Here is a 27132-nt window from a genome sequence, read left to right on the forward strand (position 1 = left end):
TTGAGCTGTTATTGTCATTTTAATTTAATCATGGCGTGGGTTTAAAACAAAAATATTGCAGCATGCCAAGCATGGGCAAGTGATTATTTGTACATTTGTAACTTTTCTAATATCGGCAGCAATCAAAGTATTGTATATCATCTCTTATTGTTTTTATGGCTTCGGTATGTGACAGCCACGATACTGCATAAATGGACATTCAAAAGTCAAAGGAGGGACAACTCAGGAAGACGACACCAACTCAGGCAGACAGGCACTCACAGGCAACCCCATAGACTAATGTATCAGTGGGCGGGCCATGAGGCCAAGCCACGGTTCCGTATTCAAGTTCAAGTATTTCAGTGAGAAAAAATACGTTAATGGGTGAACTTTTAATGTGTAAACGAGTAAAACCGTTGTTTGTTGGTATGTCGTGGCGCAAGTATTGTTAGAGTCCAAATTGAGAGGAATTGCGCCGGATGTAACATGTTTCGCGTACATGGACGCTAATATATCATGAGTGTGAAATATAAATTTACTTTGCTCCAATTTGGAAGATTATATTGAAAGATTATGATAATAGAATGATGAAGAAATGTAGGCGAGCTCAAACTTTAAAGTTTGATAACAAGATTTATGAGCAATGGACAGGCGTTATTTATTGTTACAGTAAATATAAGTGAGGGGCCAAAATAGAGTGCATAGTCTTTGGCTGCCATGACTACTGTATATATGACACCGTTCTGGTAAAAAAGTACTTCGATAGGAATACAATGAGTCAAGATCAAATTTCAGGGAGGAATTTTTCGAAATTAAAAGAAAAGGACTCTATGACACATTCTATACGACCGGCTCTACGCCCCAGATATTCTATGAAACACACGTCATGAATTATTAACGACGCACGTCGCCGTTCTATACCAAAATAAGGAAGTTAATAATCTACTAAGGCCTCTTTTGCGAGGTCTGCAGTTCTGACACAGTTTAGTTTTGTTCGTGTCCTTCTCTCCGACCTTCTCGGCTTTCCTTGATTAGAGTTACGTCATCCTATTAGGCCTCAGATTTCTTTGACTTTGATTTGCTCCGATCAAGAGTCGGCATGGCAAGCTCCGATGTAAAACCTAGTACTTCCGACAGCAAAGGGAGTGAACCTGTTAAACCCTCCGATGGTAATGGCGGACGACGTGGCAGGAAAACCAAAAGGTAAGCTGGTAGGGCAATAACATGGTATACCGTGACAAATGGTGTCCTGACGTTGACGCATTTTGTATTGAAGCTGTAAATAGTCACTGTAAGTGTCAGGGCTACGGAAAATGATGTATAATACTTAAGACGCTGTAATACCTCAACAACCAGAGACGGCGTTCTACAAAAATAGCCTTATATTCTCACGGCTACAAGTACGGTGACACTAACGCCCTCTATGGTGTGATGTGAAGAGAAAAGAAGTCAGTTGTTACGAAGATTTTAAAATATTTTATAACTGTATTCTGATATGGACTTGATTAAGTGTTACAATGCGATAAGGTAATTTGCAGCTGCGTCGTATAATCTTCACGATGACGTATTTATGACATTTCCGAATAACCTTTGATAATAATTTTATGACTAATCTGTTCAGAACAGACATTAAACACATAGTGCCTTCAGTTATGTTTGCGATCGCCTGTTGCAATTGATAAAGGATATCCGAAAAGAACGGTTAAGCGAATCATGTCATTTACGTAGGGGAGCTAACAAATGAAAAAAGGATATTCCTTGGATGAATCTTACTTCACTGCTTAAAAGTGTTACATTGCCTGGACGCACTGCGCTTTATTGCAAGATCTATTGTTTCTACATTGAAACTCTGGTACTTTATTATAATGGATCAAGTTTTAAAATTACCAGCACCTTTCTCCTCGTCTTTCTACAATTTATGCGTTCCGTCATTTAACTCACTACATGGACCTTTCAAACCATCGATTTATGAAAAGTCTAGTGTGGACTCTTTACAGTATAAAGTTATAGTATAAAGCTAATTAGTATCACGCTATCAATTTCATTTGACCCAGTTTGTCATGGATTTAATTGGCCACACCAAATCAAAGTTCCGTCGTTGAGTGATTGCCTTTTAAGTTGGGTGCATCAATAACGAAACAATACAGGGAGGCAAGAATAATCAACTAACCCATTTCACTTTTGCCTTTTTTTATATCAGACAGTTGAAGACCATGGTGTTATTCTATGCACTCATAAAAATCACCATTTTTGTAATGAGTCCGTAAGACTCCTGAGCTTACCTCATTGGAATTACCATGACGTTTGTTAGATCAAAGTTGAATCGACAAAATGGCCATCGATTATTCGAATTAAATCAGTATCGTCTCATCATTCATATTAGTATAAGCTGCCAGCGAGCAGGCATATTCCCCGTTAAACTGAGACAAATATGCCGGGCCCCATGACTCGAAGATAAACAAACATGAAAGAGCCGATAGCTTATATACCCCTTCAAGTAAAAATTCACATAACGATTACTGGTGCACCCTGGTATATCAGATATTTAGATTCTCTTCTGATTATATCATTTTCAAAATATCTAAGTTTAAGACTGGTAGTAAGACGAAACAGCAAATCTGGCCCTGTGGAAGCAAAGAGTATTTTTGTTAGGGGACATGCAAAGAATCGATGAGACCGTTGCTATGTGTTTACACATCATACTGTTTTAATGCCAAACAATTATCATAGCAAAACCAAACATTTTTTCTCCTTTTTTGGTTGACAGCAATATGGCAGACAAAGCGTTAATCGTGAGTGACCGATGGGGGCCATCAATTCATGGAGGAGTAACCGATGCACTTCATCTGGTGATCCGACTACTGCAGGACATGCAAATATCTGTCCATTGTACTGCTGTACAAGCAACACCAGAAGAAGAAGAGGAGGCGGAAAAGCTAGGTGTAACTCTTGAGCTTCCAACACAAACAGGCATTTTTGAATTCAGAGAGCCACATAGCGACTGGTTGTTGTACCACAATGAGCATTATCCACATTTAGAAGAGTTGACAAATGTCAAATTCGTGTTTGGCTTCAGCGCTTTCACCTCAATACCAACCTTCAAAATCCTAAGTAAGGTGTTTCCGAAGGCATCATGCTATCTGCTCAATCTCTTTGATAAAGATGACATAACCCCCTTAATTGTCGGGTGCAGTGAAAAGGAACTGGAATTTCGGAAGCGAATCATGTCAGATGAATTTAAGAAGGCAAAGTGTTCATTTTCTGTTGGAGAAAGTGTCCATGCAGAATACAAGCGACGTTATCAGAAAACCAATCAGCAGCTTCTTTCGCCGATGATAAACGAAGAATATTTAGCGGCTTCCGGATCAGATATTCTGCCCATACGCAAAGGCGAAAAATTCAAAATTATATCCGTTGTCCAGAAATACGAGTTTGAAGACCCCAAAAAGCTTGATGTTGTTAAAAGAGCCGTAAATGATGCTGCTGATCTCATATATGAGTTCAACAAAACACCGACTGTATGGAAAATAATAGGAATGCCACCAAATAAGGGAAAAGAGATAGCAAAGGAGCTGACACGTAGCTCAAGATTGAAGGTCACGCCTAAAATCGTGACAAGTACTGAAGAACTTAACAGTGAACTGATGTCATCCAATCTTGTATTAATTCCGCCATCTACGACAAGTTATGGTAACCTGACTCTGGCAGCTATGTGCGCAGCGATACCCGTAGTCTACCCTCATGGGTCTCACAGCGATGAGATTGTCCGTAAACACATAGACAATCTCGAAGCGACAGAATGTGCAGTAGATATGGATGAAGACCCAAAGGACTTGAGAGCCAAGATAGTGTCTGTCATAACGAAAAATGCGGCAGTATTAGAACGTGCAAAGATAATAAGAGAGCACATAAAGGAGAAGGTAGCCGGGGATCCTCAGGATGGCAATGAAAGTTTTGTTGCCTCGATAACTGCCGATATGCAAGACACCTCTGCATACAGAAATGACCAGGATACAAAAATAGAACCCACAGTTGAACAAGAAGGTATTAACATACGGGCTGTTGTCTTTTGAATGAATTGGGAAGTGTGTGCGTATTTGTAGAGGGATTTACGCGTGCTCGTGCGTGAATCTTGATGTCGCAAAATAATGTTGAATACACGAAGGCTTTAACTGCTGTGTATGCCTTATTCCCTGAAAGTGATGAATACGTTTACCGTTAATATAAAGGGGTTTGTAAGATACGTATCGCTACATGAGAACCATTGTAGAAAGCGTGACAATTACATGATCAAATTAACTACATTCAGTGCATTTATAAACGTTCATGCGTCATTTCCTTCAAAATTTGGCCTTTCTCGATTTTCTTATATATATGTTCTTCAACTATTACTTCTCTTTGTAGGCAATTCAAAGATCTCTGACAGAGAGGATGAAACTGCTGTGGAAGAGGATAAAGTCAGTACAGGTAAAATTTCAGAAAATAAAGAGACAGAGGACTACTGAAAAATCTAAGTTATATTATTTTCTAAATACTATCTTCCTGCAACCTGACATGGTTTCCCGTTGAATCTAGTAGAAGTCGTAAAATACTGTATAATTCATTTCTACGATTTTTATTACGTTTGCTCGATAAAACAATCATCGTTTATATGTGAAACAAACTGCCACAAGGAATAACTGTTTTTCTTTGTCTCTTGATAATACCGATGGACCTCAGTTGATGACTACAAGTCAATAGCATCTCAAAGAAAACATGAAATACAAATGACAGAAAAAAGTCGATGCAGGTTTAACTTCCTAAATGGTAGTAAAACATTTTTAATCGTGATAACCTTTTCAGGTTGTGCTCATTTCCTAAAACTGGCATTTTGGCATTTTGTTTTTTAATCATTTTAAAAATTAGATTTTAATCTTTCTGACAGTTGATGACACAATTTTAAGAACATTTCCATGTCCGTTTCTAAAATTCTAGGTATATTCAATTGATTTGAAGAAATGTCATTTGCAAGAATATATACCTGTACAATTTCAGAATTACTATTAAAATGCAACCGTGCTGGTCAATAGAGAAGCTTAGATACTTAACATTTACACAGCATCATCTGATGATTGATGTCTGATGATTTCAGGATGCACATTTTGTGTTATTCATGTGTTACTCTGTACTTGAAATAATTTTTTGTGATATATATATATAATATATATATATATATATATATATATATATATATATATATATATATATATATATATATATATATATCGAAGTATAGAAATTTCCTCGTAGAAAATTACAGTGCTCGAAGCTGAAAGCAGAGCGTTATAAATAATAACACAGATTACTTCCAAGTACAAAGTAATGATGCCTGTTACTTAAGTTTCATGCATCCTGCAATGTTCAGGAAATGATTCTAAGCAACATTCGAATTTATATGTTTTGGGTGTACGATTCTACTTATATATGGTGTGATAATTTCACAAAAATATTAAGCAATAACATCAAATAATAATAATAATAATAATAATAATAATTAATATAAGTATTATATAGAAATAATAACGCGAATAATAATAGGTTCAATTTCCGTGAAAATTTCACCATAAAGGTATTTTGGGTCGAAAAGACCAAATATGATATCGATTTCAGTGCCCCATGTTTCCATGGTAACCATTTGAGGGGTTGAAAATTTCAGTTTTTCTAATATCCCATGAAAAGTTACTTTGATTGATATGAAAATTACCTAGTGGGGGAGTTCGGGTCAGAGAACACAAAAACAAGACTTATCTTAATGTTTCAAGTTGCCATGGTAACTATTTTGGGATTGAAAATGTTACGTTTTCCCTAATTCCTATTAAAGAACTATTGATTGATGTAATAAATTGATAATAAGGGTTTTTCTTGTTAGCACACCAAAAAAATCACACTCATTTTAATGTGAGATGTTTCCATGGTAACCATTCAGGAGTAAAAATTACCAGTTTTTCAAAGATTCCATCTAAAATCCAGTAACAACAGAATATGTTATATCAAAGGGATATTTTGGGTTAGAAAGACCAAATATTCAGTGTAAAAATCCAGTAATCAACAGAAATATTATACCAAAGGGTTATTTTGGGTTAGAAAGACAAAACATGATATCCATTTTTACTGCCCTGTGTTTACATAGTAACCTATTTGCATTCTAAGTTTTTCCAAATTCCATTAAAAGTAATCCCAGTTACTATGCAAATGCTCTCCTAAGTGTATTTATCACAGCATGAACTCCGTATTCATTTTTGTTTCGTGTTGCCATGGTAACCATTAAGTAACCACAGTTTTTTTTTATTTAAAACCATGCGTATTTTAGATCAGGGGTATCTGTTTTCGTTAACCAGACAAGAAAAGGCTACTTTACGAGATTCTGCCCATGAAGTGAATTTTCTAGTCTTTTGATGTGTATACTTGCACACCTTTAATACCCAAGGAAACAGGTATAATGGACGACAGTGGGACTCAAAAGTTCTGTGACCTATTAACAACCCGTTTCACTCTCAGAGTTGTATGCAAATTTTATTTTGATGCCGTATGTTGTGGGTTCGAATCCGATTGAAAACTATCCGTATTTAAAAGTCGCCATGACAACCTGACAACAACATGGCCTTTTCAGCACTGAGACATACTGTAGCAGGGCTAAAAATTGGCCATGGCCCTTCTGCCGAGAGGAGGCATAATTTCTGTGTCATTGTGATTGATACATTATTATCAAAATGCAACGAGAATGCGTTTTTATTGGCCATCGTTTCCTGTGCCTGTCATTCAAGTACGTCAGTTTAGATATTGAAACTTTGTTGCAAAGTTCCACCGCACGGCCGGTCGTCTTCGTAATTTCCAGAACAAAGTCACATTATGTGCCCAGCTGGGTTTGACTGCAATTATCTACCTCGTCCCAAAGTGACGGACGGATCTTACAACCTTTCAGCATGGTGAAAAACGCATTTATTGATTCGCCAAAGGCCTGTGGATTCGCTTATTTTTGCACAAGTGCTACATGGACATACGAAAAGTTCGACTCACCCTTGCCCTCTCGATTGTTGAATACAACCACGGTCCATCATGATGAGAGTTCTCGAATCAAAAACAGTAGCCGTGCTCGAATACAATGTCTTCTCATTAAATTACGTCATTCTTGATATACAATTGTTAGCATTCCAAATCTGTCACAATGTTTTTTTCAAAGTTTGGAGAAGGGCAGCATTTCCATCTGAATGATTGAACGACGTGAAACGCAAAATTCCATTGCATATTATCCGGCAATATGTACACTGTACAGTAGAAATACTGTATACGCTCCAGGTACGTATAACTAGTATAAGCTTATATACTCCACAAAATGGCCACAGGCGGCGTGAACTTTCTGAAAGGATTTCCTAAACGTCCTACTTGTTACCTTAGAGACTCACATGTGATGTTCTGAAAATTATTCTCTGCAGTAATTCCAGTTTCTGTCAACATGCAAAGCTGAATGACATGATTATAACACGGGACGTAGTGTGCAGACGACACATTCACGCGCACGTTCACTCAATTGCGCATACTCATATTGGCAGGCTACACGCACCAATTCACACACAACTGGCAAAAGAGTGCGCATGCGTAAAGTTATATTTGTAGCACAGATCTCGTGGAAACTCATGCCTTTGCTCTATTTCCATCCCAAAACTTCCTTGATTGCTTACAGTTAATGCACATGAACAAAATAAAACCAACAACGTCAGTATACGGAGAGGGTTTATTTTTTTCGCCACAACTACAAATGCCACGCTGAAGATACGTTTACAAGGCCAATTACACTGGCATAGACTGTCCACAGTCGCTGTGCCTTGTTTTCTACACACGCCCACGACTGCCACGATGGGCCTGCATTCGAAGTCTACGCTGTGCAGCTCAGCAGCTGTGACTCGAGCACGCGCTGCCAGACACAGCGACTGTCAGTTTTTGCAAGTATATGAATATTCATAAGGGTAGTGATGTCAAAAGGAACACCCAACTGGGCGGAGAGAATATACGTACGACAATTAGAAGTCACCCCTATTGAAAAAATTAAAATAAACAACACCTCTTTTTCAGAATTCCCACAGCTTCAATGAACTGTTATTAGATTTCTATATAATACTTATAGCCCCTAAACTTGTAATAATAATAATAATAATAATAATAATAATAATAATAATAATAATAATAATAATAATAAACATAATATATATATATATATATATATATATATATATATATATATACATATGTGTGTATATATATTTATATATACGATAAATTTTATCTATTTCTTCATTATTTTGTTTCAAGCTCTAAAAAAGCGACCTACTGGAGCAGAAGTACCACCAAAAGCAGTAGATGAAGGCAATTTGTCTGGTTAGTTTGCTGATCAGAAAGTACATTACAGATATATATATATATATATATATATATATATATATATATATATATATATATATATATATATATATATATATATATATATATATATATATATATATATATATATATATATATATATATATATCACTGTTCACTGTTAAGTTTTATATTATATATATATATATATATATATATATATATATATATATATTGCTTGATATACAACTATATACACACATCCTATATATATGTCAAATACGTTACTATACATGTACGTATGCTAATAAAATGCAAAACTACAGTGTACACTTAGGGTGCAAAGGTCTGCATTACGTATACTCATGATCTGCATAGAAATACGCTACACATATCAATGTATTGAAATGTTCCATATACAGAGATATACACATCGTATGCAATTAATATTGAGATCAATATACGTCAATATACGTCAATATGCTAAGCGCATATCAAGTATTTTGTCCAGTGATATGATATGATAGTCATTTTAAATAGTCATTTTTACTGTAATTATGCGTGGTTTGCTACTTCTATATATATATATATATATATATTATATATATATATATATATATATATATATATATATATATATATATATATATATATATATATATATATATATATATATTTATTTATTTATCACATGCACAAGCCAAGTTTGTCGTTTCCGAACAAAAAATACGGGATTTATTCTCTGGTTGTTCTACGTCACGACAACCCACGTCTATGTCATCAATTTTGGTACGTCGGACCTTTTTTTGTCGATCTTCGGTGTGCTCGTAAATATGTAAACAAACAACATGGCGGCCGATGTTTCTCCCACGATCAACAGTCATGTAATGAAATCGATATTTTCACAGACTACGACATTACTAATCCGAACAATGTAAACACAAGAGTGTACCGCCTATATATTCCGAAGGAATTACGTGAATAATTTGCGGAAACAACGAACTCGAAGCTGGTCGCGTATATACCGTGGGTTCCGTACGTATTGCAAACAGGGTCAGGCGCGACGTTTACAGTGTTCGCGCCGTCGAGATTCAGTCTATATTTGTTCCCGAAAAATAGCGTATCTTCGTCTGTGATAAATTTCTAGGACTATGCTATCTTTGAAATAGAGTATAACTTTGCGGAAGGTAGCACGGCGTACTGATATTTGATCCTAAAGTAGTTCAAAAGTTTTAAACGCGGTATCGTCACGGAAAACTTATTTTATTTTGCAAAAATTAACGAATTCTTGGCTTGTGCATGTGATAAGTATATTATTCCCTAATATTTTTCTTCGTTCAGCTCGGAAAATACTCGTGACGTAATGACCGTGTCACCACTCGTCTTTGACTCGTGGTGACACGGTCATTACGTCACTCGTATTTCCTTCACTGAACGAAGAAAAAAATTAGGGAATCTTATCTATCTATCTATCTATCTATCTATCTATCTATCTATCTATCTATCTATCTATCTATCTATCTATCTATCTATCTATCTATCTATCTATCTATCTATCTATCTATATATATATATATATATATATATATATAATATATATATATATATATATATATATATATATATATATATATATATATATATATGTCATATCATATCATATCACTTGACAAAATTCTTGATATGCGCTTAGCATATTGACGTATATTGACGTATATTGATCTCAATATTAATTGCAAACGAAATGTATATCTCTGTATAAGGAACATTTCAATACATTTATATGCGTAGCGTATTTCTATGCAGATCATGAGTATACGTAATGCAGACCTTTGTACACTAAGCGTACACTGTACTTTTGCATTTTATTAGCATACGTACATGTATACTAACGTATTTGACATATGTACAGGATGTGTGTATATAGTTGTATATCAAGTATATATATATATATATATATATATATATATATATATATATATATATATATATATATATATATATATATATATATATATATATATATATATTATTATTATTATTATTTTACAGTGGGGTTTAACAGTGACAAGATTGTCATTAAACACATAGGTAATCTCGAGGCGACAGAATATGCGATAGATTTGGGTGAAGACTCACATGATCTAAGAGCCAAAATCGTGCCAGTAATAACGAAACACGCGACAATATTTCAGCGTGCAAAGATGATAAAAGAGCATATAAGATAACAGTTAACCGGGGATCCACAGGATAGCGATGAATGTTTTGTTACATCTATAACTGCCGATCTGAAAGAAACCAAGGCATACAGAAATGCCCAGTAAAAAAAGTGTCCACTGTTCAAGAGAAAGGTATCAATACACGGTCTGTTGTGTTTTGATTGAATTAGGAAGTGCATGCGTATTTGCGGAGGTGAATATGTGCTCGTTTGTAAATCTTGATGTCGCCCAGTAATGTTGAAAACAGGAACGCTTAAACTATTCAGTAAATGCGACCATAATCCCCGAATCTGAAGAACATTTTCACCGTTAACATAAAAGGGACTTCAAAACTGAATTGAAGATAACTTATCGCTACATGAGAATTATAGTAGAAAATTTGACAATAACATGATCAAAACAGCTGCATAAAGTGCATTTTTGAACGTTCATATTTCCTCACAAACTTTTGGTATGAATGTATGTATGTATGTATGTATGTATGTATGTATGTATGTATGTATGTATGTATGTATGTATGTATGTATGTATGTATGTATGTATGTATGTATGTATGTATGTATGTATGTATGTATGTATGTATGTATGTATGTATGTATGTATGTATGTATGTATGTATGTATGTATGTATGTATGTATGTATGTATGTATGTATGTATGTATGTATGCATGCATGCATGCATGCATGCATGCATGCATGCATGTATGTATGTATGTATGTATGTATGTATGTATGTATGTATGTATGTATGTATGTATGTATGTATGTATGTATGTATGTATGTATGTATGTATGTATGTATGTATGTATGTATGTATGTATGTATGTATGCATGCATGTATGCATGTATGTGTGTATGTGTGTGTGTATGTATGTATGTATGTTCGTACGTACGTACGTACGTACATACGTATGTATGTATGTATGTATGTATGTATGTATGTATGTATGTATGCATGTTTGTATGTATGTATGTACGTAAGTATGATATATATTATATATATATATATATATATATATATATATATATATATATATATATATATATATATATATATATATATATATATATAATAATGATAATAACACAAACTTACTTCAAGTACAAAGCAATGGTATATGTTAGACTGTTACTTAAGTTTCATGCATCCTTCAATCGTTAGACAGATATCATTACTTATCATTAAGTAACAGATATTAATACTCTTTACTTGAAGTAATTTTGTGTTATTATTTATAACGCGCTGCTTTAGCATCGAGCACTGTAATTTCCAACGATACCATGTGTATACTGATATATATATATATATATATATATATATATATATATATATATATATATATATATGAAAAATATATACTTCTAATGTTTACAAAAAGAATTTGCGACCGAATACAATTTCACGTGTATTTTATCGTCATGAAATCAACGATGTTTGATAAGTCACGATTTGTAAATATTAAATATATATTAGGCAAAGTTGATGTCGACAAGTCAAGGGTATCCAACATTAAGGATAAAACAGGAAAGGAACATTATAAAGTCCAAACAATTAACTCTAATAATTGCAGTAGAAACCATGCTATATATCTACAGAAAGGTTTCAATACCCTTCGATTTTCTTTTGTGGCTGAAGAAATATCCTATGTAAAACCTAGTATATATCACTGTTTTATTTGATTGATTTCTTCTATTTGTGACTGTTACTGTTTTGGTATGTAAAAATCTTCCAAAGGTATATTATACCGCAAATTTATGCTGATGATATTATGTAATGTCAACTATTCATGGTCATTAATATTCCGCATTCCGCATTTCGCATTCCGGCATTTATTTATCTGTAAGGTGCATACATAGATGACAAATGCTGAAATCTAAAACATAATTACGTTTGCTTCTTGAGCAGTTGAGCAGCGAGATAAAGAACAACTACTATCAAAATCCAAAGCATTTGGTGATGGAGAGAGAATCGACATTTCCAGGGATAAAAAATTTAGTAGTGTAGGAATACGAGGAGAAGGTAAGGAAATCGACACAGTAAACTTCTTTGATGGCGAAAATTTGACGGCAACTCTGAGCTTTTGCTTAATTGCGTAGATCTGTCGACATTTATCATTTTATCACATTTCAACACAACCAAAAATCACAATCAGTCATATTACATCCCATCCGTCAGTCTGAAGATTGTTAGACATGCATTAAACTTAAGCAACAGAGATCATTATTAGTAAATGAAGAAAATTAATATATTTATATGTGATATATATATATATATATATATATATATATATATATATATATATATATATATATATATATATATATATATATATATATATATATTTAAGCTTTAAAGTCATTTATTTTCTGATTAATATGATGAACATAAAAGTTAGCGGTAATGAAATAGCTCTATAAATGCTTAGAAAATTCCAAATAATTCCATATATCGAAGCACTTGGCTCGATAAGATAGACGGAAGCTTGTCATCTTTCCTGTCCAATTAGCTTAACTAATGCGTTCGTTTATGTTTGACAATATATATGAATGTACTTGACTAGATTGGGGTGGTTAGACGTTCTTATGCCAGCAACAAATGTTATATTGTTATTTCACCCTAAATTGTCAATTCGCTATACATTGGGTGTCTGTAGGGAAGCTCTCAGCACTTCTTTTCAAATACAAAACTGATTGTATCGGTGCATTTATGCATATTTGATTATGTAATATATGAATGTAAGTGAGTGGATAAAAGGGGTTAAAAGTGCAAATGATAGAGGAAAATCGAAGGGTGTCAATACACGGTAAACATGGAAGTCTACTGGGACGAATCGAAGTAGTTTTGATAAGGTCATACCCGCATTTCAAGCTTCCAACTTAAAATCCGGAAGGTGATATTTTAGATAAGGCCATTGGGCACTGGGGTCAATGTTTACACAATGAAAAACCCGCCCAACCCTGCATGCAATCACTGAAGGCTAAATGAGCCTGATTTTTAGAGTAACTGAGTGATGTATATGTGCTCAATGATGAATTATAATTTCATTCATCTCCCTCTTTTCCGCTTCCAAGGACCAATTACAGCGCCCCTTATGTCTAATATAATCAATATTATGACAATATTCGACCGATTTAGCAGCATATTGATGACAAATGACATATGTGCCTACTAATGCGTTTTTGAATACGTCGGGTTGTCCTTACAATGCAAAGCACGCTTATGAACTGTTTGTACCGTGCTCGAAATCGGACAATAAAATGTATGTGTACTATTATTGATCATGCCAGGTCAAATTGAAATAAAAGTGAGACCAGATGGTATTATTCCAAAGAAAGGTAAAAGTGTAAGGAAAGTTGCTGCTAATTTCTACTCCAACGAACAAACAAAAGAAAACGCTGTACTGGTTGGGAAACAACTAGACCAACGCCACAAACATATGGAGTTACATGATACACGTGAAGGAAGCATTTCCTATATCATGGATTGCCAGTCATTGGAAGCCCTTGAGTCTTTGATGGATGACTATTCAAGTGGAAGTCTTCACAGGATGGTGAAGAGTACATTCCTGTCTGAGAGTCTGCTGGATGAAATTGGAGCCCTCTACCTGTCCCTAGGAGCATCGATAGACTATGAAGAGTATCTGCTATGTCAGGAGGAATTGGCAGGTATATGTTAAAATGGCGATGATATATCATAAATATGGGAAAGATGGATAAAACATTCGTGATGCAGATGAACGATTCGGTTGATAGATAAGTCGTGTCTTTCTCCACCAATGCATGTTGGGCATAATGTTGTTTGATAATTGGATCTGTAGATAAATGTTAGTATTTAAAGTGACACAATCGCTATTTTTGACCCCCCCTTTTCACCAGTATTGTTGCAAACGAAAAATTGCTGATGTTGTTCGACTTATTGAAAGATGTCTACATGTAAAAAATTGTCGACCATAGACAACCTCAATCCCATCTTGCCGACCTCGGGTCAGGGGTTTTAGGTTAAAGTGTGCAAATGCATATATGTAATCTTGTGATTTACTGTATACGTAAAACTTAAGGTAATGTGCCATCAATATATGTGACATCTAAAATGTTAAAAGTATCTCAATCGATCGTTACTGATTTACGACTCCAAACAAGTTATAACTTTGTCTACAAACATTATTGTGTTAATCCTTCCCTTTGTTCGCATGTAGGCCTACTAGTTTCGTCAAAGTTCTGAATATTAAAAGCGATATGATTAGCCCTTGAAATCCCCTCTTTTGACTTTGCAGATTTTCAGAGTTCATCATGATATAGTATGAATTCAGGTATTGTCATTAAATTGTTATCGTTTATCATTGTAATTAACATCTGTACTCAGGTAAAGACATCTACCATCTGCCTATTGAAGTCATCGAAGAGATGAATGAGGAAATCAAATCAGACATTCTAAGAGAACAAGTCGATGTTACAATGAGACAACAAACAACAAGACAGAAAGCCACAGACAGAGATATCCTAAGAGCAATGTCAGTGGAACAAGAGAGAGATAGACAAACTGAACTTAATGAACTTATGAATGGATGGATCAAGTTACAGACTGAATTACAACAACTGAATTCCTCACATTCTGAACTGGTTTTTGATCGACAAGAGTTCGTCCGAAATACAGGGGCCATAATTGATGAAGTAGATATTCCTGTAGAAATAAAGCAAGAATTGATGATGGTTTTCCTGAAATTCCTGCCTATAGGTCCACAAAAGGCTTGCAAACCTGATCAAAAGCTGGTGATAGAGGGCGATGTACTCATTGAGTATGTTGAGAACTCTGTTCATGACTTTGACATTCCTACCAAAGGGAAACAAGACATAATAGAGCAATTCAGGAAGTTGGTCCGGGCAAAGTCAGGGATGGCGACCGCCAAGGCAAGTTTGACTGCAAAACAAGAGGATCTAGAGGAGCGTATCCAGGCAATCGTTGATGACGCTGACATTCCTGATGAACAGAAGGAAGTCTATCATCAGTTGAGGCAGGTCCAAAGAGGTAGGTATATCCATGTAGCAATGACATGTTTTGAAAAGTAAAGCATTGTATCTCACTCTATTCCTACAACTTGGAAAAGCGTAATAGGGAGATTTAGAGAAGAACAGGTGGGAGAATTATTTTCAGTTAATGGGATCAGGAAGCCTGTGGCTCGCCAGTCTTCAGTTTACCAAAACACATTCAATTTGATATTTTGTTTATAGCTGGCTAATTGAGTAAAAAATTAATTGTATACAACAAGCTGTCCTACGAAGCAAATCAGTTTGTATTATACAATACAATAAATGAGGATAATCATTGTATCATTTTAATATGTTTCAATGTGCTTACTGCAACTAAACCTAATAAAATGTTTATTAGGTGACTTTGATACATTCTTTGTAAAGAAATAAACGATGTCTTTTCAAAGAAGAAAAATTGCAAGTATATAAAATTGTGTCCTTGGTTTTAAATGTGAATTTATCATTGAAAAATGTGTATCTAGTGATCACTACACTCAGTTCTCTGATGAGCGTGGCTTATATATTAGGTAAAATTTGGAAATCTAATACACGCCATAAAATATGCAGTATTTTCTCAAATTTCATAACAAAACAGGACTCTCTGTAAACCGAAATTGCTGTGAGATCCAGCAAATTTATATTTTTACAGTATTTTATGTTCAGTTTCGGAAAACAAAATACACTGAAATAAAAAAAAACGAAAGTTACCCTGCAAGATACTTTTTAACTTGACATTAAAATTGAGATTAACTATTGTTCAAAATATTTTCTTACCACTTTCACATCATTAAACAAAACTCCAAATTCAGTGAGAGGAGAATCTGCATTCCCAATACTTTGCATACATGAGGTGAGTCTAAGGTTTTTACAGTTGACAGAAAAACATGGAAATGCAGACAGACAGACACACCTTCACAAATGCATGTATGCTTGTATAAATACATACATACATACATACATACATACATACATACATACATACATACATACATACATACAGGCAGACACATACATACATACATACATACATACATACATACATACATACATACATACAGGCAGGCATGCATGCATGCATGCATATATACATACATATACATACATACATACACACGCACACCCATACATACATACATACATACATACATACATACATACATACATACATACATACATACATACATGCATGCATGTAGGCCTACTAGTTTCGTCAAAGTTGTGAATATTAAAAGCGATATGATTACCCTTGGCTTGCAATCCCCTCTTTTGACTTTGGAGATTTTCAGAGTTCATCATGATATAGCATGAATTCAGGTATTGTCATTTATGTATGTATGTATGTATGTATGCATGCATGCATACATACATATACATACATACATACATACACACACACATACATACATACATACATACATACATACATACATACATACATACATACATACATACATACATACACACATACATACATACATACATACATACATACATACATACATACATACACGACATTGTACATTTTACAGAAATCTATAATCTAATAAAATATTGTATTGCATGAGAGTCAAAATAAACTCATTGCAGCCCTAATTCCTTCACTAAGTCACTGACATGTAACTCAGTACTTACATCTAGTGTCATATTTGTTGGAAGACTCTGAGGTTTTTTTATCATAATGGACATTGCAAATCTCTCTAACCATTAAAAAAATTGTATAAAACATCAAAAGTTCAGAACCATAATACAACCTTCTTATTGACATTCAAAGGATAACATAATTTATTACATGTAAATTTATACATACATATTTTAACTAATCAGAATAGTTCAGACTTTATCTTTACAGGAAATTTTGAAATTGAGGGAACCACAATAAATATGCAATATTTCATAAATTATCTTAACTGCATAACAGAGAGTCTAATTTCTAACCCTAACCCTAACAAAAAATCACAATGAATTTGATATATTCACATGCCCCAGTAAATCTTCATTTGGTTTGAGTGTGTGCATGAGCCCTGATAGCTAATAGTTCATCATACATTAAACATAGAGAAAATTCGTAATTTCTGACATTTCATCATGTACTGCAAATGATTTACACAGAGATACGCTTTGACCAAGTAAGACTTGAGTTGAAAGCAGAAAAAATAGAAAATAGAGAAACAAGGAAACCCAAAATGTGCTGTTAATGACGGTCCATCTATGAAATGAAGAAGTAATCAATCACATTTGACCGTGGTTTTGGTCACATATGTCAGCACAATTAGAGTCATCAAGAGTGGAATGTTTATGCTTGTCAGTGTCTTGATCAGAATTTTTATCCCTATCAATTTCTAAACTGGTATTGTCATGGTTACAATCATCAACACTGCCCTCACAGTCCATTAGAATTTCAACTCTGGATTCATCATTACAAGTCAATCAGAATATCCATCACCATCAGTTTCAAACTGTGACAGCTGTGATTCATTCTGTTGTCACCATCATCAATACTGCCCTCACAGTCCAAGTAGAATTCCACTGCAGATTCATCATTACAAGTCAATCAGAATATCCATCACCATCAGTTTCAAACAGTGACAGCTGTGATTCATTCTGTCACCATCATCAATACTGCCCTCACAGTCCAAGTACAATTCCACTGCAGATTCATCATTACAAGTCAATCAGAATATCCATCACCATCAGTTCCACACTGTGACAGCTGTGATTCATTCTGTTGTCACCATCATCAATACTGCCCTCACAGTCCAAGTAGAATTCCACTGCAGATTCATCATTACAAGTCAATCAGAATATCCATCACCATCAGTTTCAAACTGTGACAGCTGTGATTCATTCTGTTGTCACCATCATCAATACTGCCCTCACAGTCCAAGTAGAATTCCACTGCAGATTCATCATTACAAGTATAACTGTGAAAGATTATCTCACTGGAGTCATCTTCTCTGTACTGCTATCAGTCCTTATCACTTCCTGAAAGATATCAATGAAAATGTAGTTTACATAAAAGCTACCTAAACACAGTACATGCAGTTTTATGAATGTAAAATTCAAAGTCTCCAAGCAGTAAACTATTGTTCTCCATTTCTTCAAGAATGTCTTTTCATAAATGAAAAATAGTTATATCATCAAAAAATTACATTAAAATGTGTCAATGCCACGTCATTCCATCACAAGGAAGTGTGTATTCCTGACAGTCTACACCTCAGATTTGAAAACTGTAATACAGATACTTTTGTAGAGAAATGCAAATATCTATTGGACATCTTTAAAAATCCAATTAAAGGCTTACAAGTAAAAGATTATCTCACTCACACATTATCTAATAATACTTTTAGCAATCAAAGCGATAATAGCAGTTAATTAGCTATACACCAATCTAAAAATATATTTAGTTTCCCAGGAGTTTTCTTTGAATAAAACCCATAAAAGACTGACAAAATGTAAAACACTACCATATGTGTTTAAAGTGGCATAAAAATTTAAAACTCTTAAAATTATTTGAGATTTCCCGCCAAAACTAGGCATGTGACAGAGAAACAAGGATTATGACAACAACATGTCTGCCATCCTGTGTTGTGCATGTAGGAAAATGGCATCATGCTTGTTCCTTGGATGAACACAATGTATATGTACACGATACACTGTATTTTTTGTACTTTCATGTGGGGGCGCCATTTGTCACACCTGTTTATTATTCGACCTGTTGAAATGGTCCAAATCACTGAGCATTGATAGCTCAATACACATCCTTCAGTTAGAACAGTTACATGGACATACTTTGTTTTGACAAACAAATTTTGAAAATATTACATATAATTTGCAGCTATTGTGACTTTTCAGTACTGTTGCACAAGTTTTTAATATTTTCAACAAAGCAGATCTACAAAGTATTGTATGAGCCGCATCATATATTTGGGAAGTTTGATGATAGAAGCAGTATCCAAATTCTAAACCTAATTATGAGTGTTTTAAATTATATGATGTTTTTACCAAAAAACAAAATAGCCAAAATGAAAATGCTCTCTCATAGATCTTTTATTACAAGTTGAACATATTCACACTGGGTTATCCAAAGTAACAAATGTAAAAAAGAAGTCTGTTCTCTTCCTTTGAACTTGAAGGATGATCAGACATTTCATTGGAATTGAATTTACACATGACTAGTAAATATGTACCACATCTTGTGTTTACTGACGGTGTCAGGTTAAAGAGCTTTAATCTTGATGCGTTAAGAGCAGTATCAGTTGTTTATCAGTGTTGACACCAACCAGCAGGGCTGCAGTATGATTATAGGGGAAAAAATCAACTAGATTAATAATAGCGAACCATAAACTGAACCGCAAAATTTTAGCAAATTTAATATTTACTGTAATTTGTTTAGTTGTGTGATGTAGGTCTCAGACCAATCTGAATGTCTAGTTTCTCAATGGCAACTTTATTCAAACATCTCCTCATTTTCGTCTTGCTGAAAACTATATTGCAGCTGGCTTGGCCTTCTGCAAATGTTACTTCATCATAAAAATAAGATTTTTATCGACATCATTTTAATTCATCTGTTTCTCAATGTTTGTTCAATGCTGATAGCTTATGTAATACAGATACCCTATTCAGTTTAACATGAACACAGCTAGTGCACAGCTGACATTGACTTTGCTTTTGGGTGTAGCATCATTTGCACAGCATAGGTTAAAAGCTTTTTGCTGAACGCTGACTATTGCATGGGCCATATCAAAACAATCATGTACACCAGACTGGGAGTGCATTTAATACATTTCAAACATCTAAACTCTGGTACATAAATATATTCAACATCAATAATGAAGCACCTGTGAAAATCAAGAGTGAACAACAAGACTTGATTTTAGATTTAATTCACACATTGTCACTTGACAGCAGCCAGCAATTACAAGGCAAATCATATCCTGAATGTAAACAGTATTGATACCATGTTGAAATGACTCAGCATTGTATTTATGAATTCTTCATTTAAATCCCCTTTCTAATATTAAACTAATAAAAATTAAAAAATTAATCAGTAAGATCTGGCAAAGTGAAGAGTCGTATGCCCCCACCCCCCTCACCCCCATGAAAATAGCCATGTACCTCTGTAATAATGATTATGGATTAATATGATCTGCACAAGTTTCTTATCACTTTGAACACAGGAATTAAAAATTAAAAGAAATGTATGTCAAAGGATTTGCTGAGTAATCATTGATACATTAATACAGCTTACCATTATACAGTTTATTGTCTTTTTACTTTTGATGTAGGGACCATGGGTCATTCTAAAGGTTCAACTTATGGACTAAAATTTGAAGTACATTTTTTGCCAATTCAGGAGTCCTATTTTTACAAAGAAGCACAATAAATGATAGCTGATAGATTACAATTTCATAATATATCAAAATCAAATCATTATGACCATTTAGGTATCTTTTTGCCAAGCTGGACTCATATCAATTTTGAGTGTGCTGTGTCTCTTTTATAATGAAAAGCACTCTCACTGATGATATCTGTGTTTACGTGTCATGTCACAGTGCAGTGATGTCAGACTATTGTGTCAAATATATGGAGATTCTGGCATAAATCAAAACATGGAATCAAATTATAATGAAACCCAAAAATATCAGGAAGTGAAAGTGACAACAGCTGTACACTTTGTAATAGCTCTGACACTCTGCAGAATTTCATATCCTCTTGTTTCACACCAAAAAGCATACTTAACTGCTTTTGCGATAAGCAAACTGCTATATTATTTTTGACAATTGAATTGTGAACTGTTGCTGTATGTATTTGGAGTGTAAAACATGCTGAAAACTGGCCATTTATTAATGCTAATAATATTCAACCTTTGACCCCGTTTTCCCTGTATATCTGAAACAATCATACAAAACAGTGGAGTTGAATTCAAACTATAGCAGTGTATGGGTTGAGCAAACAGATCATAAAAGTGAATACTGCAGAATACTGCAGAACAAAAAACTAAAAAAATGTGCCATGAAGCAGCTACTTTGTCCTTACAATATAACTAAACATCATCTGTCGGTGTTAATGTTAACTAAAGTTTACATCCACATCTTTGCTGTGGTCAGAAGAACTCCTTTTACATCATTGTAGCTTAGTTTGGAATCAAGGCTATACAGATATGGGTGCATGGACCACCATGCATTGTGCAATTTCAAGTGTTTGCATTAGTAAGGGTCATACTTACATACATTCATTTATGCAATTATAAATCCATACATCGTGTTTGATATACACATAAAATTTATAACATGGAGTGTACAATGATTTAATAGATTTGTGGTATCCTACATCAACTACTGTTCTTGAGTTATTGTCTACCTGGCTACATGTAAATTAGTAAACACCATGCACAGAAAATAAAGATGGACAATACTACTGCAACCAGCATCAACAATTAAACAAATTTGCAGAATATTACAAACAAATGTCAAAATATTGCCTAACTGGTATATAATCATTAATTATGCAAATTAATAATAATAATGATAATAATAGGTTCTTACATAGCGCACATATCCACAAGTACATGTGCTCAAGGCACTTTAAAATTAATATTACCCCTGGTCACTGGACCTAATATGATACCATTCAACTCCCTGGGGAGCAAACAACAGCTCACATTTGCAGCCAATAAGCGCAGCAGAGCTAAACACACACATTACAACCACTGTCCTACCAGGTACCCATCACTCCTGGGTGGGGAGAAGCAATGAGGAATAAAGTGCCTTGCTCAAAGACACAACACCATGGCCATGCCGGGGCTCAAACTCACCATCCCGTGATTGTGCGTCCACTGCTCTAGCCTAGTGACTGGCCCATGATGCCCTAATACAATTGATACAATTCACAGGAGTAAATGTGATGACACGGCAAAAACTTCAGTGACAATTCCACAAAATTCTACCATATTACACTGAACTGTTGTTGATTACAGCCTATAGCTAATTACCTAAAGTCATTAATTATGCAAATAAGTCATTACTACACAGATAAAATTCACTGGACAAACACAATGACGCTTCCATGACTTCAGTGACAGGTCAACAACAACTTACACCAAACCATTATGGAGATAAAGCCTAATTACCTAAATTCATTAATTATGCAAATTACTAATTAGAGTAGAGATAAAATTCACTCGACCAAAAGGCAGTGACATTGCCATGACTTCAGAAACAATTTCACAAAATTGTAGCATATTACACTGAACCACTACTGAGCTACATCCTAATTACCTAAATTCATTAATTATGCAAATTAGTAATTACCGGAAAGATAAAATTCACTGGACCAAAGGCGATGGCATTGCCATGACTTCAGAAACAATTCCACAAAATTCTAGCATATTGCACTGAACCATTATTGAGATACAGCCTAATTACCTAAATTCATTAATTATGCAAATTAGTAATTACTGGACAGATAAAATTCACTGGACCAAAGGCGATGGCATTGCCATGACTTCAGAAACAATTCCACAAAATTTTAGCATATTGCACTGAACCATTATTGAGATACAGCCTAATTACCTAAATTCATTAATTATGCAAATTAGTAATTACTAGACAGATAAAATTCACTGGACCAAAGGCAATGACATGGCCATGACTTCAAAAACAATTCAACAAAATTGTAGTATTTTACTCAAATCCATTATGGAGATAAAGCCTAATTACCTAAATTCATCAATTATGCAAATTACTTGATCACAGCAATTTTTAATTATTACCAAAATCTTAAGAATGTCAAAAATCATTGTCATTACTCGATTGAACAACTACTAGCATTTAAAAAGAGGTGAAAAAGTACAATTACCAGCCTGAACGATTTGTTTATCGGTGAAATTAATTAATTATGCAAATTAGTAAAATTTTTACCGTTTAATTTTTTAATTAATGAGATTTTTTCAAGAAATTGTCACCTTCATGTCAAAAAACCATGTTTCAATGCCAGTACTATTGTTTTATCAGCTGTTGACCTTTGACCTACATTTGCAAATTGTTACCTTACACCCAAAGGTACACCACTGTCCAACACTGTCAGGGTTTTATTGTCCAGAGATGGCAAGAAATCATCAGGAGAAGTCTTTTACCCATTGGGATTGACAATAAACCAGAATGGACATGTACTTGTCTGTGACTGGGAACATGGCAGTGTGAAGACAGTAACAGCAGACACTGCACAGATTCTAACATCTGTCACAGTTCATGGCTTACCTCACAATTTCAAACCACAAGACACAGCAATGGCAGACAATGGTGACTATTACACAGCGGATTACGACAACCAATGCATTGTAGTGAGTGATGCAAAGAGTGAAGTGAAACAAATAATAGCAATGGGTAAACTGAAATACCCCACTGGTGTATTTGTTGATAAAGACAGAAATGTTTTCATAGCAGACAACGGTGCAGACTGTGTAATCAAATGTAATGGAGATGGGGACATTATTTCAAGACGACAACTCAGTCAGCCCTGGTCTCTGACCATGAATAGCAAATATCAACTCATAGTGTCATGTCGTGGTGATGTAAAGTGTATCTATGTTTTGGACAGTAATCTTGAAATATTGAATCAATTTGGAAGTGATCACTTAGAGGATCCATATGGAGTTACAGTTGACAATGCAGACAATATTTATGTGGCAGATTATAGTGGGAAGATAGTGAAATTTGATAGACAGGGTGAATACCAGGAAACTGTAACTGTAGATGGAAACCCTTACTACATTGCAGTGTTTACAGACGGTAGAATAGTTTATTCAGATCGCAGTGATTTCACTGTCAAGGTCATTTACAAGTAAGAAATCTGAGAAGACAGTCAATGCAAATATTGCAGCAAATACAACTGTACAACTGAACAACCTACAAACACATCATCACCATGACTGACACAATTTTCCTGATTTTCTCATCAAAACTCAATATTTTCTCAGCCAAGTTTGGGTTAGAATTTCTCGTTATGATGTCAGGAAATGACTCCAAGTGGAATTGAAACCCTAGGATGAAAATTTGTATTTTTTTCAGAGTGAATTTTCTGTAAAATGTGAAGAAATTGTAATCCGCTTTGTTTTGATGCCATGAACAATGTCAATAATTTCATTTTTCTCAGAAACTATTCATAATTTCCGAGTCATGTTGGGGTTAGAATTTCTCATCTTGATGTAAGGAATCCAATAATGTAAAAATTAAAGTCATTGGTTGAAATTTTGTATTATTTTCAGAGTCAAATTTTTGTAAATGTGAAGACATTGTGATCAGGTTTGTTTTGATGCAATTGTTTTGACAGAGAGAATAAAAATAATTTCATTTTTCTGAGAAATGTTCATTATTTCCTGGCCATGTTGGGGTTAGAATTTTACCTCTTGATGTAAAGAATTCAAAAATCATAAAATTTAAGACATCAGTTGAAATTTTATAAATTTTTCAGAGTGATATTTTGAACACTGTAGAGAAATTGTGATCAAGTTTACTTTAATGCAACTGTTTTGACATGTAGAAAATACAAATATTTTATTTTTTGAGAAATGTTCATATTATCCTGGCCATGTTGGGGTTAGAATTTTACTCTTTATGTAAAGAATTCAAAAATCATAATATTAGAGATCAGTTGACATTTTCATGTGTTTTTACAAAGAGATATTTTGGTATTTCTGCACAATGTCCAGTGTTGACATGACTTCCATTCACCATTCAATCAAATTTCAACATGATTTCTAGATTTCTGAGTTAATGTTCAGATTTTTCTTGTCATGTTTGGGTTAGAATTTCACGACTTTATATAATTAGGTTCATTAAGTGGAAATCAAAGTGATCGGTTGAAATTTTCATATTTTTTGCAGAATACAATTGTTAATTCTGTACAGTAGCATTGCAATGTGTTTTTATTCAATCACTGTAAACATTCATCGAAGCATCGCTGTGAAATCTTCTCATATTTGTTTTGATTTCAAGAAAGACACTCATCAGATCTTACCTGAACAATGTCCATACTTTATGCTATTCATCCTTGTCAGAATAATTCCTTCCGATTTCTTGTACCATCGTCAGATTTATAAAATTCCAGGAGTAAATCCGCACATGACTTCAGCTGGCAACCTGTCAGCTGTTAATGTTTTGACTGAAGGCGAACGCTTTACTCATTAGATAGCTTCCACAGTAAAGGTAGTCCCAGAAAAAAATATCAAAGTATGAATTTGCAAACACAGCTGGATGTTATGTTATTGATTCAGAAACAGAAAAGAGACCTCAGTACCTTTGTATTTTTTTTCGTTTTCGAAAAGGGTCTGTTTTTATGAGATGTACAACCGGCCGACTTACATCAGTGTAAAATTCTTACGCTTGTTCATTAGCCCATGATAGATGGCGCTATTTCAATTTCTGCCATCAGGCTGGTCAGGTTGGTGTTTGCCGGCTTCAGCGCAGAGGTATACGTAACATATTAGTATCTGTAATGGACTGTATTTTTTTTAGATTTTTACAGTTTTATCGCAATTTAAAAGATACCGTGACAAGAGTATATATAAAGACATTTTATTGGATTGTAGACGTTTTCGCTTTTTTTTCAATTTACTTTTTCCTTGTACGCTTGCCCAGTAAATGTGTTGCAAAGCTAGCTGTGTTCATTGTTTTGAACACAGTATATGCATACAAGATTATCATTCACTGATGTATGTGAGAACTGACATTTACCGAAACACCATAGCTGCAAGTTTATACCAGTCCTTAACTTTGCTATGTTAAATCGATAAATATTGAAGACTTTGGTGGTTTTTTGGTTTTCTTTCTCACCACTTTGCCGTATACCTAATGCCATTTTCACACTATTTCTGGTCACTCTATCAAAGATATAGATATTTTCAGATCATGACGTTTTGTAGGATTCGTTTAAAAACTATACAAAGTATTCAGAATTGTCCAAATATAACGATTCTTTTCAAAAAATAGTATGTTATTTCCGAATATTGTAGTTTTTGACTTGCATGTATTTTTCTGGGCTGTATTCTAAATCCAGCCTTTTATGTTTTCCTCGGCTGCGTTGCTATCGTAAATGATTTGATGAGGTGTTATCCATCGTGTTAAGAAGGTTTTGAATCTCGCATTTTATTTTTCGTTGTATTGTACTTTTAATTATGGTTTTCACCAATATCTTTTGTGGTTTATATATGTCTCACAAGTCAAACACACTTTTCTTTCATAGAATTACTCGTGACTTCAGAATACGGTTAGGTATTTAAAAGCATTCATAATGAAACCAACAGCTACATTTTTATGATTGTCAGATATTTTAAAGTTATGTCTTCTTGTAAACAATGTACTATTGTAACTTTCTGGATTTGAACTCATTTAATTGCTTCTTAAAGAACCGAACGCGTACGTTGTATTAGATCAGCCATCAATACGCATAGAAACATTTTACTTGGTGTCAGTATTGATTGTTATCAAATTCTTTTCTTCCTGTCAGGAGTT

The 27132-nt window shown here is 34.2% G+C and overlaps 1 protein-coding gene across 2 annotated transcripts; it reads left to right on the plus strand.

Annotated features, from left to right (window-relative positions):
- The first annotated feature begins 931 nt into the window (after nt 1-931).
- On the plus strand, nt 932-25736 carry LOC139128847 (uncharacterized). 2 transcript variants are annotated; one of them, XM_070694554.1, is made up of 8 exons: nt 932-1182; nt 2747-4023; nt 4384-4446; nt 8326-8391; nt 12501-12614; nt 13883-14260; nt 14958-15620; nt 23683-24865. In XM_070694554.1, exons 1-8 carry the CDS (start codon nt 1079-1081, stop codon nt 24465-24467), a joined length of 3450 nt encoding a protein of 1149 aa, XP_070550655.1. In that variant the 5' UTR covers nt 932-1078; the 3' UTR covers nt 24468-24865. The 2 variants fall into 2 exon arrangements, with proteins under 2 accessions (XP_070550655.1, XP_070550656.1); XM_070694555.1 differs by lacking the exon at nt 8326-8391 and having other exon boundaries at nt 23683-25736.
- The last annotated feature ends 1396 nt before the right edge of the window (nt 25737-27132 follow it).

The sequence above is a fragment of the Ptychodera flava genome, unplaced genomic scaffold, assembly GCF_041260155.1.
Source record: "Ptychodera flava strain L36383 unplaced genomic scaffold, AS_Pfla_20210202 Scaffold_74__1_contigs__length_588402_pilon, whole genome shotgun sequence".
Lineage (NCBI taxonomy): Eukaryota > Metazoa > Hemichordata > Enteropneusta > Ptychoderidae > Ptychodera > Ptychodera flava.

Bases quoted from the DNA above. Each gene is read 5' to 3' on its own strand.
- LOC139128847 (XM_070694554.1), top strand. From the start codon at position 1,079: ATGGCAAGCTCCGATGTAAAACCTAGTACTTCCGACAGCAAAGGGAGT. The intron at 12,615-13,882 runs GTAAGGAAATCG...TGATCATGCCAG, and splicing joins TGTAGGAATACGAGGAGAAG to GTCAAATTGAAATAAAAGTG. The intron at 14,261-14,957 runs GTATATGTTAAA...ATCTGTACTCAG, and splicing joins ATGTCAGGAGGAATTGGCAG to GTAAAGACATCTACCATCTG.